The sequence below is a fragment of the Pungitius pungitius genome, chromosome 17, assembly GCF_949316345.1.
Source record: "Pungitius pungitius chromosome 17, fPunPun2.1, whole genome shotgun sequence".
Taxonomy (NCBI): Eukaryota; Metazoa; Chordata; class Actinopteri; order Perciformes; family Gasterosteidae; genus Pungitius; species Pungitius pungitius.
In genome coordinates this window covers 11,357,846-11,374,822 of record NC_084916.1, presented here as the reverse complement: position 1 = coordinate 11,374,822, position 16,977 = coordinate 11,357,846, and the positions used below count along the sequence as shown (strand labels likewise).

At 41.6% G+C, this 16,977-nt stretch overlaps 1 protein-coding gene across 9 annotated transcripts in view; it reads left to right on the top strand.

Moving 5' to 3' along the window:
• Nucleotides 1-16,977, top strand: part of elmo1 (engulfment and cell motility 1 (ced-12 homolog, C. elegans)) — a 74,982-nt gene that overhangs the window by 40,741 nt on the left and 17,264 nt on the right. For 7 of the 9 annotated variants that reach the window (XM_037473920.2, XM_037473918.2, XM_037473919.2 and 4 more), the window contains 2 exons: nucleotides 136-244; nucleotides 10,868-11,004. In XM_037473920.2, the coding sequence (XP_037329817.1) occupies nucleotides 136-244; nucleotides 10,868-11,004 (246 nt within the window). Of the gene's footprint in view, nucleotides 1-135; nucleotides 245-10,867; nucleotides 11,005-15,134; nucleotides 15,584-15,731; nucleotides 15,841-16,977 lie in introns of those variants that run through there. The other 2 variants (XM_037473921.2, XM_037473922.2) reach the window with 2 other exon arrangements.

Sequence of the window (16,977 nt, the reverse complement as noted above, 5' to 3'; positions counted from 1 at the left end):
ATGAATCACTTCAGCCATAATTGAATTGTGTTTATGTGAAAATGGCCTCATGAAAGATTCATGAAAACACGTTTTTTTTTTTTTACCGCGGTGCTGATGGTTCTCGTGTGGCCTACTGGTCCTTGATCTCTCTAGATCGTCCTGGAGAACAGCAGTCGGGAAGACAAGCACGAGTGTCCGTTTGGCCGCAGCAGCATCGAGCTGACCAAGATGCTCTGTGAGATTCTCAAAGTCGGCGAGCTCCGTAAGTCCACTCTCAATGCACTGGTGCCGGTAGATCTTCTTTTGCTCACAGTTTCTGCAGAATGAGCATATAGACGGTAGGAATATCTCAGGCAATGCCTTGTCAATAGGGATGTGTGTACATACATGCACACAAACACAAATGTCCTTCCTGTTGGGACTAAAGCAGCCATTTTGCTCAGTAATTGTGCCGCCAGGAGTTCATTATTTAGTGATGCACCTCGCCCCCAGTGAGCCCCTTTCAGCCTAATGCACCGCCTCCGAGAGTCACACTGTGCAGAGAAATTGACGCTGTGCCCACGTCCACTCCAAATTGATGTGCCCTTTTTCATTTGTCTTTACTTGTTCAAATGGGCGACCTGGTCTCCGTTCCGCTCCAGACTGACCCCCGTAGCTCCCTGCTCTCCTTGGCTCAGTTTTAAACTGATATGGCCTTTGCATTTGCTTTTCTTTCTTTCTCTTTCACAGAGGACTCTGACTTTAGGCTGCATTGTAGGGTTATTCACTCTGCTCTGCAAGGGACATTAGACTTTTGTCCATGAAAGAATAGTGTCCACTCCTGTGGTCTGTGCCGTCAAAGAAACGTCATTGCAGTTATTTAATCTTTCCTTAACATTGCTCATAAAAGCAAGTTTCAATTCAAGATAATAAGCTGCAGGAACACCTTTGACCATTTCTAGTGTAAATTTCTTTGCCGTTCTTTAATGCGATCTTATCTCTGCCGGACTCTGCTCTAATGCAAAATGTGTCCACCTTCCACACCAGAATAGATTCACAAATTTAGATTTTACCACAGAAATGCTGTGTACTGAGCTTTTATTTTTCCATATTAAGTGATTTGGTGGCTTTTTATTCTTCATTTTGTGTCTGTTTATGTATTTCTAGCTGTGACTTTTTTTTTTCTTTGCAAAGTGTCTCGAGGCATTTATTTAATTTAGAGTGTCTCATTAGTTTTTACTCAAAAGGGCTTCACTGCACATGCCCTTTTGATCCTCTCTCTTACTGGACCAAAATTGCTTCTCTTTAGTCGCTCTTAAAAATATTCCTTTGACCTAATGCTTATTAAGCAACCAGACATGTCCCAAAAGAGGGAAACATCTTCATCTCTGAGGTTTTTCTAAGCATTTAATTGAAATAAACTAGAGATGAATATTCAGGATGAATGCCAGGCCACATCATTTTGAATAGATGACGTTGTTTTTGAAAATCCTGCTTGTTCAAATAAATAGAGCTGGGCACAGTGTAGGATTCATAACTCAAAAGATGTGAACTGAATGCTATTCGACCTAAAATATATGTAATCTTCCCTGTAGTTTCTCTTTTCATTAACAAATAGCATCTTATGCCATTATTATTATTACGATTATTATTATTTTTAAGTATCCGTACTATTATTATTATTAGATGTAGAAATATATATATGTTTAAATGTCACTGAATGCTGCAGTTCAATTTAACCTTGACTTGCAGTTCTGGCCCTTTTTATTCCCAGTGGCTGTTTTATGTCCTCTTTACTGCGGCTGTATGACTGTATGAAATGCTTTAGAAACCGCATTTGGGCATAGTTTAAGACGTAGCAGGATCCACATGTACACAACTAGGTCATCTAAGGGCAAACAGATAAAGTTTCACGCAAGGGGAATAAAATATAACAACTCCCTATGGGAAGGAAAGCTGACATTTTGATATACTCATATTCACAGCGTCCCAAATCATAATGTTCCCATCCATCTTTGTCAGAATGTCCAGTAAATATTTGCATTAGCTTTCCATCAGAGCATCACATGCATGAAAGTAGTACGCTGCACTGCACCACCGCTTGTAAATAGCTTTGTGCATTTTCAAATGTACAATAACTGTACGAATGTAACATGGGCCAATCAAGTTATTGTTTAGGTGCTTGTGAGCTAGTGAAAACGTAATGTAATGTAGATGTGTGAGCGTGCGGGTACCAGCAGGTAGAAATGTGAGTCTCAGCTCATCACTCGACTGACCTTTCAGCAGCGAAAGAATTAAAATACCTGATGCTAACGAGGAAGTTGGAAGGCATGTCTATATTCCTATTTTTTATCAGCTTTAATAGTGTGGTATTTGAGTCTGAATAAATTAGAAGCTGTGGTTCCTTATTCCACCAATAACTCAATTAGCAGTGGTATTTCCGACTTTTTTTCTTGTTCTGTATAAGAGGTCCACTGAAATAAGGTTGAGCCTGTCATGTGAACCGCTGCTATGGTCAAGGATGAAATATCTGTTGGATGGCTTTTTATTGTGGTTTTATGTTAGCAAACATATTCACAGATGCAATTTTAGTCATATTTTTATCATTGCCGATAACATTAATATTAATGACAACTTTTACAACATGCTCCATTTGATGGAATTTATAATTCATTTGTTTTGAACTATACTGAAAATTTTGTAACACACCTTTTATGTCCCGCTCAGCATGATGAATTGTAAAAATGTTGCAACCATCTTCACCTTCCATTGAGTTTATTTACTTTAGCATATGACCCAATACCTGCAAAGCTACTGACATTACTACTTAATGCTTAGTGCTAATGGCACATGTTAGCATGCCGTAGAAGTAGCGACACCATTAAATAAATCTTACGGTGTATTAAGCTTTTTTTATTCATCTATCTATTCCCCCTCTCCGGACTTCATGAATTGTGTATTTACCGGTTGAAGTTGTCTTTCTTCCCCGCTTGGCTCTTAAATATCTCTCTCAAGTGAAAAATGTCTCACTTGCTTTTTTTTCTCAGTGCGTTTCAAGAACATCTGTCGCTCTCAGACTTGTAATTCTTTCTCCGGCTTCGCTCTGGGTTTCTCTATTTGTCAAAAATGACAAAAGTACACAAGCAGGTGGCATCTTACCATTTTCATTTATATAACCGCCACTAAAGAGTCTGGCTCGACCATTTTCAGAGTGCTCCTTCAGGGCAATGGGTTATTTGCTTACTTTTAATGCTATCCTTGTTTTGAGAGGTTTTGGCATTTTATCCCTTTTGGTTGTTGTTGATTTCATTTCTACGCAGATGTGGTCTGGCGATGGTGGTCTTGGTCGAATCAGTTGTCAATGCTGCTGAATTCTACATAATTCATAACTCCATTCAGGTGTCTCTCTCCGTTTTCCCTTTCTCTCCATATTCCATTTCTTCATAACGCTTCTCTTTTGTTCCGTCGCTCTTTCATTTATTGTTGTCATGCCTTAGATCCTTAAAGATGAATTGTGTTGGGCCTAACGACGTCTGTGTTGAGGAGGCACCGAGCAACGACTTTACCGACTCTCCTGTCCATGGATTATTCATGGTTATTCAAAACAAGGGCCAGACATTGTGACTCATGGCCCTTCTTGGTGATCCACGGTCTGGCAGATGAACACACACACGCACACACACACCGGTCTGGGCCAGCTCCCTACTGACAATCACTAGATGTCCTCATATTAGTCTTTTCCATCAGAGCGCCATCAGCCAAGGTCAGAACACAGGGCCAAGACACTTCCATTATACATGTAAGATTGTAACTTCCTATAAACTCAAAAGTGGACGTTTCAACTGTTTTCATTGAATTCTTTTCAGTTTGTCTTAATTCTCTTTGAAGAGAAAAACCTCACCTCTAACACAGTATTGATCACTAGTGTCTAAAGCTAAAAACCTTTCATATGTCCCATTGCCTGCTGTTACAAGAAAAGCAGCAGTTCAATGAGGGGGGATGAGTGGGGGGGGTGGGGTGTATCCAAACCCAGCAGGTAATTTAGAATCATCCAAACTAATTAACTGGACAACTCCGTGTGTAATGATATTCCTAAATTGCCTGCTGTGCTGAGATTAAAAACAACACAACCTGATTTGCACCCAATCACACGCAAAAATGTGAAATTGCTCTGCGACAGATTGAAGCGCTGTGATGTGTTTGGACCGAATTTCCAGTTTGCGCGTGCAGTTTGGATAATAAAAATGTGTTAATCAATAATCTGATGAATAGAAACACCTTTTTTAAGGTGTATCATCAACAAAGGAGAAGTTGTTATGTTAATCAAGACAAGGTTGTCTAATTAAGTAGATGCTTTCTGTCGATCAACATGCGCAATCGAACCCGCTGGACTTCCTGCAAACTTGATGTGAAGTGTGCAGAACAATTGAGATATTTGGATTTTTTTTTTTACACAATGAAACTTGCAAGCTTATAAGCGTGAGTGTTTCAAACCTAAATAGGATTAATTACATTCATGACCCACTGAGCGATATTTTTTTCCCACATGCTGAAAAGTCATCACGTTATCCAGTAATTGATATAATATGTGAGCCGTTGCTTCGGGACAATTATGGAAAAGAAAATTACTTTACATTAAGTTTTTTGTGAAGGTTCCTTATTAGTTTTAAATCTCTGACGCACCCTAAAGAGATTTGTGAAACACGGAGGAGAGACATGCTTACTTAAATCAAAGGAAATCGATGAGAATTTGTGTCCAACATCAAACGTTAGTATGCAAATGATCTCATTTGAAATGACTCGTTAACTCTCATGGTTTCAGTTGCTGATCTTTCCCCCCCCAGGACTCATTCCATGATTCAGGAGAGAAGTGGATGATGGGGGGGGCCCTAAGGGTAGAATTCCAAGTAACCCAGTGAAGTGGAGATGTGAGGATCTATTTGGCCGTCAGCTGCCAGTCGCAGCCTCGTGTTAAAGGAGGCTGCTTCTGGGGCTTTTTTTTTTTCTTTGGAGGGCCCAAATATTAACAACCTTGACGGATGGGTCCTTGAGAGAATCTCAAGTTTTGATCGTCCTCAGAGTTTCTCCCCCCAGTCGGCTCTCAGCAGCCCTCGCATTGAAGTGGTGCAGAGGATGAAGCATTGCTGCCGTTTACTCTCAGCTTCTTGGGGGTCATTGACAATCAAGCGTTTTCTTTCTCCAAAGCTACTCTAAAACCAGTGAAGCCGTTTTCCCGAAAGGATCCTTGCTGACAGACATTGATGAAGTCAGACAAGTAAACAGTGTAGTTGAGCCCTTGCTGAGGAAAGAAAACGCAACTCTAAACTTCCAAATAAAAGTACAAATAAATATAATGTAAATGTGATTTCTTTGTGCAAAATTAGTTGAAAATTAGTTTAAAATGATCAACTGTTGAACAAGTTTTTTTGAACAATTAATTGTTGTACACATAAATAATGTAATGTGGTAACTAAGTTGTATCATCACTAAATCTATTTTTTCAGTTTAACTTGTTTAATATAATACTTTTAATGTTGTAATAATGTTCCCCTGCATTTCTAGTTTTAGAAGAAAAAGGTGTGCGTGCGTGCGTGCGTGCGTGCGTGCGTGCGTGCGTGTGTGTGTGTGTGTGTGTGTGTGTGTGTGTGTGTGTGTGTGCGTGTGCGTGCGTGCGCGCGCGCGCGTTTCTGCATTCGAGCAAACTCCAATTAAGTGTTAGTTTGCAGAAGCAATGAGGCACGATGTGCACATCATAGTTGAAGTAATAGTTCTGTAGCTCCTGATTTATTTAGATATGAGAGATGTGTTGTGCCAAGTGTTTTTCTAAATGCATAGTAGTGCAGCTCTGAAATATTTAAAAATATATATATTGTATTTAAGAAAACGTGACCAAAATCGCTACGTGCCTCCCTCAGTCTGATTTTAGTCTTCTTGCCTCTGTCCTGCTGTCCCTTGCCTGTGTCCTCTAATGCGTCTTGTTGGGGACTGCGTGCTAAAATGGTTTAGTTACCTAATGAGAAGAGCACAGAGGGGATTAGACTTTGACCTTTGCATGTTTCCATTCTTATCTAATCAGAGAGTCGTAGTACGCTGGATGCTTCTTGTCTTCCATTAAATTAAACTTTAAAAAGAAGTGCAGTACTCTCACCAAATAGAATGCTGCACAAAATAAAATACTCTTGAACCAGAGACAGCATTGTTCTGGCATCATTATATAATGATCACTTATCGTAGCTAAACACAAAGTTTAAGATCAAGCACCACCAAGAAGACTCAAACATTGAAGTCTGTGAAATGTGCTAGTTTTATAAATTCAAAGACATTACATTTAAAGAGGACATTTTTTTGGCCCTAAATCGTGAAGCGTCGCTTGCAAGCCTATTGGTTCCGCTGCTAAACCCAAGTTCTAATTATAGTGGCGGTTTTCGCATTGCTAGACAATTTTCTATATTTGGAAAGAGCATCTGGCTGAGTCCTCTTTGTGTTGAACCAACGGATGTACAGTAAGCATGAGGAGAGCTGGATGAAGTATTCCAAGACGGAGCAGCGTTTCTTTCAATAACCGCCTCTCTAATGCGCCGCACTAAGTGGGCGTGCAGCACAAATGTCATTTCCAGTTTTCCTGACATCTAAAGGTCTCAATATTCAGATAGTAAGACGCACCTAGAGTCCCTGTAACAACCCGTTACAGATGAAGGGAAGCGGTGCTGCTGCCATTCAATAGGTTATTGATTCATTTGTATCCATATCCATGGACCACATACCTGTCCCTTCCCTTTATTCACTGCATGCCACTGGGACATTGATTTAGCATACAATTAAACAATAGTGTACCCCAAATAATTATTAATAATATGGAACTAAATTAATGTTATTTCGAGGACTGTACCAACCAATAGTTGGAAGATGGATAAACATAATTCTATCCAACTAACTATTCCCCTTAGTGTTTACCATTAGTTTGAAACCACATTTACACTGTGTTCACAGAACAATTAATCATTTCTGACACACATACAAAAAATCATTTTTTAAATTTTATTTTGCAGTGATTGAGCATGAAAGAAATAATGTCACGTAACCTGAAACAGCAACATGTTTAGGTTACATAAGTTTTACATTATAATTTAAAGATGCACCCGATAAGAACTGCAGTCAGTGTAAAAAGGTTGGTTTGCTTTGAGAAATTGCTCTAATCTGAGTTAATTTGAACCTTTTTTTAAGCTTATTTTTACCTGGAATAAGCTTTACGTGCATCACCACTAACTGGTTTGGCACTAGCATGAGAAGGAACCAGTGAGTCTGTGAAGTCTACCTGCTGCCTTCAAATCCTGCACACAGTGCCTGGACCACAAAGCTGGTGCTGACGCTGCTCGCTGGACACACACACAGACACACACACACACACACACTATTGTCACAGTTGGACATCAGAGCATGCTGCTATTGCAATTAAACTGGGGGTGACACTTTTTGCTGTTTATTCATCATGTGGCATTGCTGCAAGGTGACTCTGGGGGTTGTTTTGCCTACTTTGTGCACACTCATGCAGCCACTTGCACACCAACAAATATACACTGGACCTTGACAGATGTCACAGTGTTATTCAGCCCCCATGACTCTCTCACACAGACGCACACTTTGGACAACCATGCTTAGTCACTTCTCTCTCTTCGGGGCTCATCTGTGTACTGGCCAGTTGACTAATTCGTTATCAGCTGACGCCACTGAGCTCTCGCATCGAATGGACTTTGATGAGAGTGTGACAGGTGACAGCTGTTGTTGTTAATTAATAACAGCTACCTCATCTCCGACTTGGTAAAAAGTGTTAAACAATGTTGTTGCAATGTATTTACAAAGCTATAATTTATGGCAAGTTTGTCTCCCTAAAATTCAATGTTAGCACTGATGCATTTAATTCAGCTAAGCTATACGCTGTTTGTTAGAATATGGTTTGACTTTAGTCAGTCACGCATCCGTCCAGGTCTGGCAGTGTGAACAACCATCAAATGTGTCTGATTGGTTTCACCTAACTTGTAAGTTGATCGCTTGCGTTCCTTCTTCTGGAAAGGTCTCTTGAGCTAATTCAACTTCAATTTTGATTTTGGCATAAGTTCCAGCTCGCAGTGTCCTCTTACCTACTTTATGGGTGGTACACAGGCCCTGAACATATTGCTGTGCAGATGGATGAAAAGCATAAAGGACAAAGAGAAGCCATTACAGTCCATTTTACATCCATCTAAGTGGTATCCTCTCCCCTCCCCCCTCAGCCAGAGAGAATCATACATTTGGACTTGAATTGAGAAATGGTTTTTATCTGCTGCTTTGTATCCTGGCAGCCTGCTACTAGCCTCTGCTTGTGTGTGTGTGTGTTCCTGGCTGACTCATCCATCAAGTGTCCGACTCCTTAGGCAATTGATGTGTCCAGTCGCCGACCCCATGTCCATGGCCGCGTTAGCCTGCCTGTGGGAAAGAGAGGCTTTCCTGAGTGGAACAACGAAACAACCAACCGAGAGTCCAGTTGGTTTGTGGTTTCATACTTTTAGGGACAAAGGTCATGGCAAATTCGACTTTTTAATTTTTCTTTAAATAGAAAAACAGAATTTGAATTGACCAGTTGAAGCTGGTGACATAATGCAAATCAACTGACGAGGAAGAGCATTGTTGCTGCACTGCTGCTTCTGGTCAACTCTCCAATCTCTGATGTTAGTTACTAAAGCAGTTTTCCGGCCTTGGATTGAGGTTTGTGTGCAGCTGAAGTAGCAAGTAGCTCAAAGGACGGAGCCCCATCAATCAGTGCGATGGGTGGTGAAGTATTTTATTCCGTTGCAGCTGTTTTTATTTCATCATTAGAACAAAGCTGAAGCATCGCTTTGGTAGCAGCAAAATGGAGGGTGATTTAAAGCTGCGGTTTGAAGCAGTTCACTCACAGTAACAGGACTTTGCACTAACACTGCAACGTCTCCGCTCAGGCGGATCATTTTAAGTGCACTTGTGCAGTGGTGAGAATGATTCAAACTAGCTGAAAGCAGAGAAGGGAAGAGTGTACATTGTTTTGTTTTGCTTAAAACAAAGTTAGAAATTCTTAAAAGCTCCCTGAAATATAGCCCAGCCTGTGAGAATTGGGACTGCACTGTTTTCCGTTTCATTGGATCGGAAATGAAACTGCAACTATGACTCTAACTTGCAGGTGTCTGCATCCACATTTAATAAACCAGTGAAACCTTAGAACCTAAATGACTAATTTATAATTTTATGTGATCTGAAAACATGTTCTCCCATAATTTTACACCCCAATACTGTGGTTCCTTATATGATATCTTAGTGTTTGTTTGACATTTTAGTGATCCTCACTTCACACTAGTTTGCAATACAAAACAATTTTTATATGTTTTTAGGCATTAATGCACTATAATGTTTCTTTTTTTTTTTACCTCTTTTCTGCTTTAGTTCCTGCTGAGCCCTGCGAGAGTTGATAAAACTGTCTTCATTCTTCAGAGCCTCGTGAGACTGCTCACCGGCTACATTCCCCCAAATAAGCCTTGACATGTAATTCACCTCAACTTACCACCTCAGGGCTCAGTGTATCACTGAACAGTGTGTTTAGCTCAGAGGTCACTTTAAGCTTCCCAAAGAAGTGAACCTTAAGGGTATGTGTCTTTAAATTCAAACCTCTTTTCCTATATTTTATTTCTTTGTCCCGGGGGCAATGCACTGTTGACTAAGCAGCCAGCCAGCGTCTGTTTGAGCTCACCTCCATTAGTTTCTCTGAGTGACTGGCGGCGCCCGTAGCCCCTCCCTCTGGACGCCTGCACCTCGCTCTCCCCTTTTAAACTTTCATCTATCGCGGCGAATCAAGGCTCCGGTTCACTGTGGCCGGGGGCGCGCGTTCATCACTCATTACACGGTGACGTTTCAATCGCTGCCTGACCTCTTCCGTCCTATTTCGTGGCGGCTTGTGGTGGGCCCGGGCCCCCGCTGCCCTGCTCTGAAACTCTGTAAGTGAACCAACCTTTGGCTCGCGGCGACAACTCATCTCAGCAAGACGACGAGAGGGAGATGAATTTAGTTCAAGTGAATGTCAAGCCTTGTTACTTTGCCTCTTGGGTAATATGGTTTGGGCACTCAGGAGTCCAGGCTTTCTCCCTCATTCTTATTTCACACCCACTCTCACACAAATAGCGGCTAATGAACAAAATAAACCATCTGTGGCTTTGGAAAATAGAAAATCTCAACTTAATCGGATTGGACCAGTGCTGGCTGGTCGCAATTTGTCGTGCGGGTTATTTTGTAACCATTTTTAGTAACACGCAGCCTCGTTTCATTGAGGATCTGTATTTCAGCCTGAATGGCTGTTTCTCTGAAATAGACGTGTCTTTGACCAGACGTGCCTGTTGTGCATTAGTCAAGTGTTCAGGTCACAATTCTTCAGGCTCAACTACATATTTATAGATGGAAGGCCACCATATGACATGAGTCGTTTGACGGAGGAGAGAGAGGTGCAAAGTAAAGCTTTCCTGTCCAACTAAGTTTGGGGAATTTATGCTCTTTTGCCGACAGAACTTAGCATTTCTTTTAAATGGTAAAACTTCAAATAATTACGTGACTAAAAAGTGGCGTAATTCTTTTTGGTGCTATTTAAGATTTTCTGGAGCTTCCATACCATAAATAAAGGCGTCAACAACCTTTGCTAAACCGGCAAATTAAATTCACCGGCTTTGTGGTCCAAATCCAGAGCCATCTACATTGTGAATTATCATACATGAGGGGGGCACTTTATTACTTATTCCTGTGTTAAGTCACTAAAAAATCAATTGCTGTGTCGGAAAAGCTTTATTCTCACCGGCATCTTTCAATACAAACTGTTCTGTAGGTGACAACGTTTCTCCGTCCCATGTTTCCACAGCCAGTGAAAACTGCCCCGAGTTTCACCCCATGTTCTTCACCCACGATCGCTCCTTTGAGGAATTCTTCTGCATCTGCATCCAGCTGCTCAACAAAACCTGGAAGGAGATGAGAGCCACAAGTGAAGACTTCAACAAGGTACACGCCATTTGTGTGTTTGGGGTAAACAATAGGAGACGATTAAGAAGTGCTCTGTGTCATTTTTCGATGCAGCATACCGAGTGCAGTCACTCTGGAAAAGTGACAAAATGAAGGACCTTTTGATACTAGAATGCATTCAGAGTTGGTTTGGTTATTTTTTTCAAGGGTGTTGTTGATGGACTCCTCACAAACAAGTTGTCTAAAGAGATGACACAGCTCCAGGAATATTTGTTTTGTGAGTTTTATAATTCAAAAATAGTTATTACTTTTTTTCAGTTTGATCCATTTCAGTTTTTTTTATAATTATAAAAAAGTTGTAAGAATTGAACCGAGTAAGAAATGATAATAATTCAAAGCCTGTTTTTTAAAATTATTATTATATAATCCAAAATGAGACCTCTGCTACCATACAAATAAGTTCTTAGTATTTGTTTCATTCACAACATACTATAAGCACTGTTAGATGCACATTGAGCAAAATATGTTCTATAGAGCGGCTCTTGCATAATATTTAATTATATACACGTGGTGTTTTACCACAAGAAAAGTTTCAATCTGTTTTGACAGTTTAGAGACACACAGAGGGGAAAGTAGCCTATTTATTTATTAATTACGGCACAGTGGGATGTGTGGGATGCTTCATTGATTTCTGTTGATTGCTGTGGCAGCAGTCAGTCTCACAGCTCATTCCTAAACAGAAGATGAGATATTCTTCTATTAGCTGGCAAATGTACACTATTCAACAGTATTAATCATATCTCAAATCCTGTTCCATTTTATATTGGCATTGTCCAGAGTTCCATGCAAATGGCCTGATAAAGGTCCATAGACGTGGACATGTGTTCTTTCTTATTCGCACAGATAAACATGCGTTAGGCATTTCCTTTTTTGAGGGCACAGATTCAGAGCAAGAACTGCAGACACATCTTGCGGGGCTATTTAGACTTTGAATTATTTTTGAATGAATGAATTTATTTTTCCTTCTCTGATATGTAATTTTGCCGCCTCTATTGGCCAAGTCACTGATTGAACTACTACTTCTTTATTTGGAGCTCTTTGCCTCCTAGATGAAAAGGAAAAACTCCCTGGAAGCTGTGAAATGAGTCAGCTCACACAGGAAGGATGAGCTGCCAGGCGCTGATAGTAATGACGTGTTTATGACAGATATTGTATGTCGTGAATTCAATTGGGCATCAGATGTAGCAGTCAACAGATGCCCGCTCCCTTTTCCGTGATTTTTCAAACTAATTATGATTATCTTACGGCGTCAAATATCAGTCGGTTAAAAGCTTTGCTCCAATTTACTGCCTTCAATCAGCATAGAAACGGTTCCGTCGTACATGAGCCTGTCATCTCTTGATTTCCTCTCTAGTTCACAATATGTTTGACTAATATTCATTTCAACATATTCTGCTACAAGAAAGTTCAAATGTAATTGCTTATTCAACCTCCATCAGTTTGCACATCTTTATTTTTGTGTTTGAACAGAGAAATGATTCATGTGCATAAATGTGTGTGACGCTGCAGTTGCGTTGTTACACCAGCAGTAAAATGATGGAAGTCAACACAGTGGATTTTAGAAGCCGGTACGTTGTTGCAAACAGAAGTTAGTGCCCAGATGCAAGATGGTGAACAAAGATAATGCAGTTGAGATGTTAAGCAGAATAATGTGGTCATCCTTTGTAGCCGAATCTACTTGCACTCCGTTGAGGTCTTTACCACATTCTGTTTTTCTACTTCTACTAACCTTTGGTAGTGAGTTCTCTCACTAGCATTATTTAACTTTGGGTTCAATTAATTCAGAAAAGAAAAAGGTGAAATATTTAATGTGATTGAACTAAATGTTGTAACGACCTGAAACTGTATTCCTTTAATGCTGGATATGCCAGGAGAGATGCAGCAATCTCTAATGGACTTTGAAGGACTACCACATCTCATATTCAGCTGTATTTCTAGTTCACCTTGAGGGGGAATTCAACACACACACACACACCCCTAGCAAGAGATCCATTATCCAATCCCATCCTTCACACCCCTACCTCGAAGGCGAGAGTCAGTTTCGATTGAGTTGGGATAGATGATGCTTCCCTTCCCTCGCCGCTCTTCCCTCCCCGACCTCGTCTTTCATCACTCTGCACCTTGGGAGTTTGAAATTCAGCATCAGCTTGTCGATGGTGAGACGGTCTGGTCTCGGGGGCTTCCTATCAGCTAAATGGTGCGTGCAGACTCGAACGCTGAGTGTCTCAGTTTGTGTCTGCTGTGAACTTAAGGGACACTCTGGAGACATTGCCCCCCCCCCCCCCCCCCCCCCCCCACACACACACACACACACACACATACCCACACACACACACACGATGACGTCTGAATGTTGTCATTTTTTCTCAAATATGGAGGAGAGGAAGATGTTCTGGAAAGGCACACTATGGAACTGGGATAACTGAACAATTAACAAACGGACACAGTGAACCAAGTGGTTTTTTTAGAGAATAGTGAGATGTAGTAATAATTAAATAACAACAGAAATATAAATAGAATGCAAAACTTAAATAAAACGTAAAGGGATGAACTAATGACATTTAGATTACAACATTCATTTGGTTTTTTTGGTAATTAAGTTTGGATGAATACTGTCAAAGCTTGATTTGTATTACCAGTGAGTGCTCACTTTCCTAATGATGGATAATGCAGCCGTAACCGTGAACAGAGTTTCGGATCACTAATGCGTAATAACAATTCCCTCTAAGCCACTTCCACTGATTTGGGAACAGTTATTGTCATTTAAACCACAACCAATTGGTCGTTTAACTGGACTATTAAACAGTGTAGCTGCCTCATCAGTGGCAATCCACCATATGATTGGATGTCAGTGTTTCAGTCGACCAAGAAGAGTATTTTTTTATGATGTCTTAAGTAGTCATTATATCTATCTATTATAAAAGTCTGTGGTATTCACAGACATGCTTTTGGTGTTTGCTCGGTAAGCAGCAGTGTTTTTGTCTTTGTAGGAGCGATGATGTGTGAATGCAACGCCACATTCAATTCCTCAACGCACATAACATTACATGAAGCTATATGCTCTCGAGCGTGTGTGTGTGTGTGTGTGTGTGTGTGTGTGTGTGTGGAAAGACAAATGAGCTGTGTCACGACAATCCTGCGGGCGTCCACTTTAAAAGACGGCAGGTCGTACGGATACATCTCCCTGCGGCTCCCACAGTCGCTGCCAGACGGTGACGGCACCGAGCGTCCTGAGGTGTGGAATACTAAAACGACTTGTTGGGGTTTTATCGATATTTGGATGTGCGTGCTGCTGCCGCCTGCGAGTGTGCACGCATTTTCCTAAACGCTAAGGGCTTATTCAGCCGCTGGTTCTTCATGGCCGACTGAGCATCTGCCCTACACACACACACACACACACACACGCAGGCTCTTACATGAATTTATGTTCCTTAAAGGCAAAGGCACACTGGCTTAAATTAAGCTTAAAAAGCTGGAACGCACGCACACACACACACACACCGCTGTTTTTCACTTGCAGAATGCACCGTAAAAGACGTTATGCAAAAACAAAAGGTGTGTGTGGACGTGACGTGTTTTTTTTTTAAATGGAGGAAAGTCTGATGCTCCCAGGGTCGGGCTCCAACCGCCAAGCAACCGTTTCCCCTTGTTTCCATAGCAACCGCTGTCCAATTACCGCCATCGCGCTGCCCAGCTCTGGCTCTGTTTTGGTAAGATGGAGCCACTTCTACCTGCGTGCGTTTCACGCTCGTGTAGAAATGCGTTGGTGCTTGTGTGTGTTAGTGACTCTTTCTCGTGCAGCTTTGCCGTCATTTCATCCAAACGTCTGAGCCGAGAGCTTCTCCAGAGGAAAGAAAGCTTGCATCTCACGCTGGTTAGAGAATAGAAAAATCCCTCACTGATGTAGCGACTTGCAGCCGCTCAGGCTACCCCTCCTCCTCCTCCTTCTTCTCCTCTTCTCTCATCCATCTCTCCCTCCCTCCTCCCCTCCGTATAAACCTCTCCCTCTCCCTTCATACACACACACACACATCATGTGATTCACTTGCAGCACCACCATTGGCGTCTCTGATCGTGGCGTGTGTCCAATCAGGGCATAAGCCTGGAGATCAACATAAGCGAAGCAGAGCCGCCTGGCTGATGCTCTTAGAGTCTCAGAAGGAGGCAGATTGAGGCACACAGACATTTTATAGTAAAGGGGACAGTTCAAGAAGAAACTAGTTTGTTGTTAGTTTTTTTTTTTTTGGAATTACAGGGCATATGCTAAAAGAATAAAGGAGAAAACCTGAAGGAACAAAGAGCCAAGAGAGGGAAGCACAAAAGGAGAAGGTGCACAAGCTGCACTGACAGACGAGTCTTCCCCCCCCCATTGTGGCTAACGCTAAAGCTAACTGTCCACTATCAGCTAGACCCAGGAGCCATCGGCTTCTTAACTCCATCCTTCCATCCACCCTGGTCTCCAGGCGGGCGCTAAAAACTCCTTCTCTGGCAAAAGCACGAGGATTCACTTGTCACTGTGGAGAGTTTCACACTACACTTGGAAACATGGAGGTGACATGTAAGTAAGAACAGAAATGAGAGAGAGAGAGTGGTTTTCAATTGGCATGGATGGATGGAGCAAAGGGAGATGGTAGTAAAGGAGGAAGAGGGACTGTTTGTGTAGTTGCCTGGATGCAAAGAAGGAGGAGGAGGAAGAGGGGGGTGGAGAGTGGAGAGTGAAAGGAAAAGGCAGGGATGGAGAAGATGGGATAGGGGAAGAGCGGAAGAGAAAGAGGAGGGACGGATGGGGAAGAAGACTTAACGAGGCGTAAACAGGTTTGACATGGTTCCAGATTACATCTTTTTCATTAACGCACGCGCACACACACACACACACACGCTCACAACAAAATCTGCTAAATTACAATTCTACCAACACACACCCACACATCTACGTGCATGCATACTCACCCACCCCCATCACTCCAGGCTTCATCTGTATTCCAGTTTACTCTTTGTGTGTGCGTGCGTGCGTGCGTGTGTGTTTGTGTGTGTGCGCGCACAGTGTAAGTGTGGTTGGGGGGGTCGGGCTTTGTTGTTGTGAATGGGATTAGTCCACAACACCAGCACCTAGCGTTTGTCACCAGAGGAATTCAATGCCACTACTACTGATCTCCTCCACTCCACCCTGTGTCTCTCAGCCGTGGATGAGCTTCAGCCAGTGTTTTAGCCGGAGGGGTTTGACTCCGGATTAGAGTGAGGGTCAAACCCGGAGTGCGGAGAAAGGGTCCTGTGAAATACTGCCAGGCTTGATTTAATTTGTTTTGGACAATACACAGAAACATTATATCCCCTTTTTGTGCTTTGAAACCTGACTCTGCACAGAGGAATGTGTCCTGGCTACTTGATGACCTGCTGTATGCGTATAATCATACGCAGTTGTTCAGCAGATTAACGAATCAGCTGATTGAAGTATTTTACAGTCATTTTTACCACTTAATTAGATGTTTCTTATTAAATTGAAAATAAAATTGCATAGGTTCTAGACTAGCAGTTTTTCCCAATTTCTTGACATTTCAGTAATGAACGATTACTTCATAAACAAAAGTTAGAAATTAGAGGAATACTTGTTTTGAAGCGACTTAAATTATATTTTTGCTTTAATTCCTATAAGTTTTCTTAGGAGGAAGCTAAAGCTCCAAAGGTGAAAAATGTATCCACCAGCACCCCGAAGGTCAACTCTCTAACATGTTATATTAAATGTGATTTAATTAAAGGGAAACAAACTAAATAAAAAACATTTGGGCTTTTCTAGGGTGCTGGCCTATTTCTTATCTGGGCCAATTCCACTCGTTACGCTTCATTAAGCTAACTGGCTGCATCTCCATATTGAACACACTGATACTAGAACGTCTTGCTCATCAAAATGACAACCGGACAGTTAAACAACGCACATTAGTTGCAGCTCTGTTT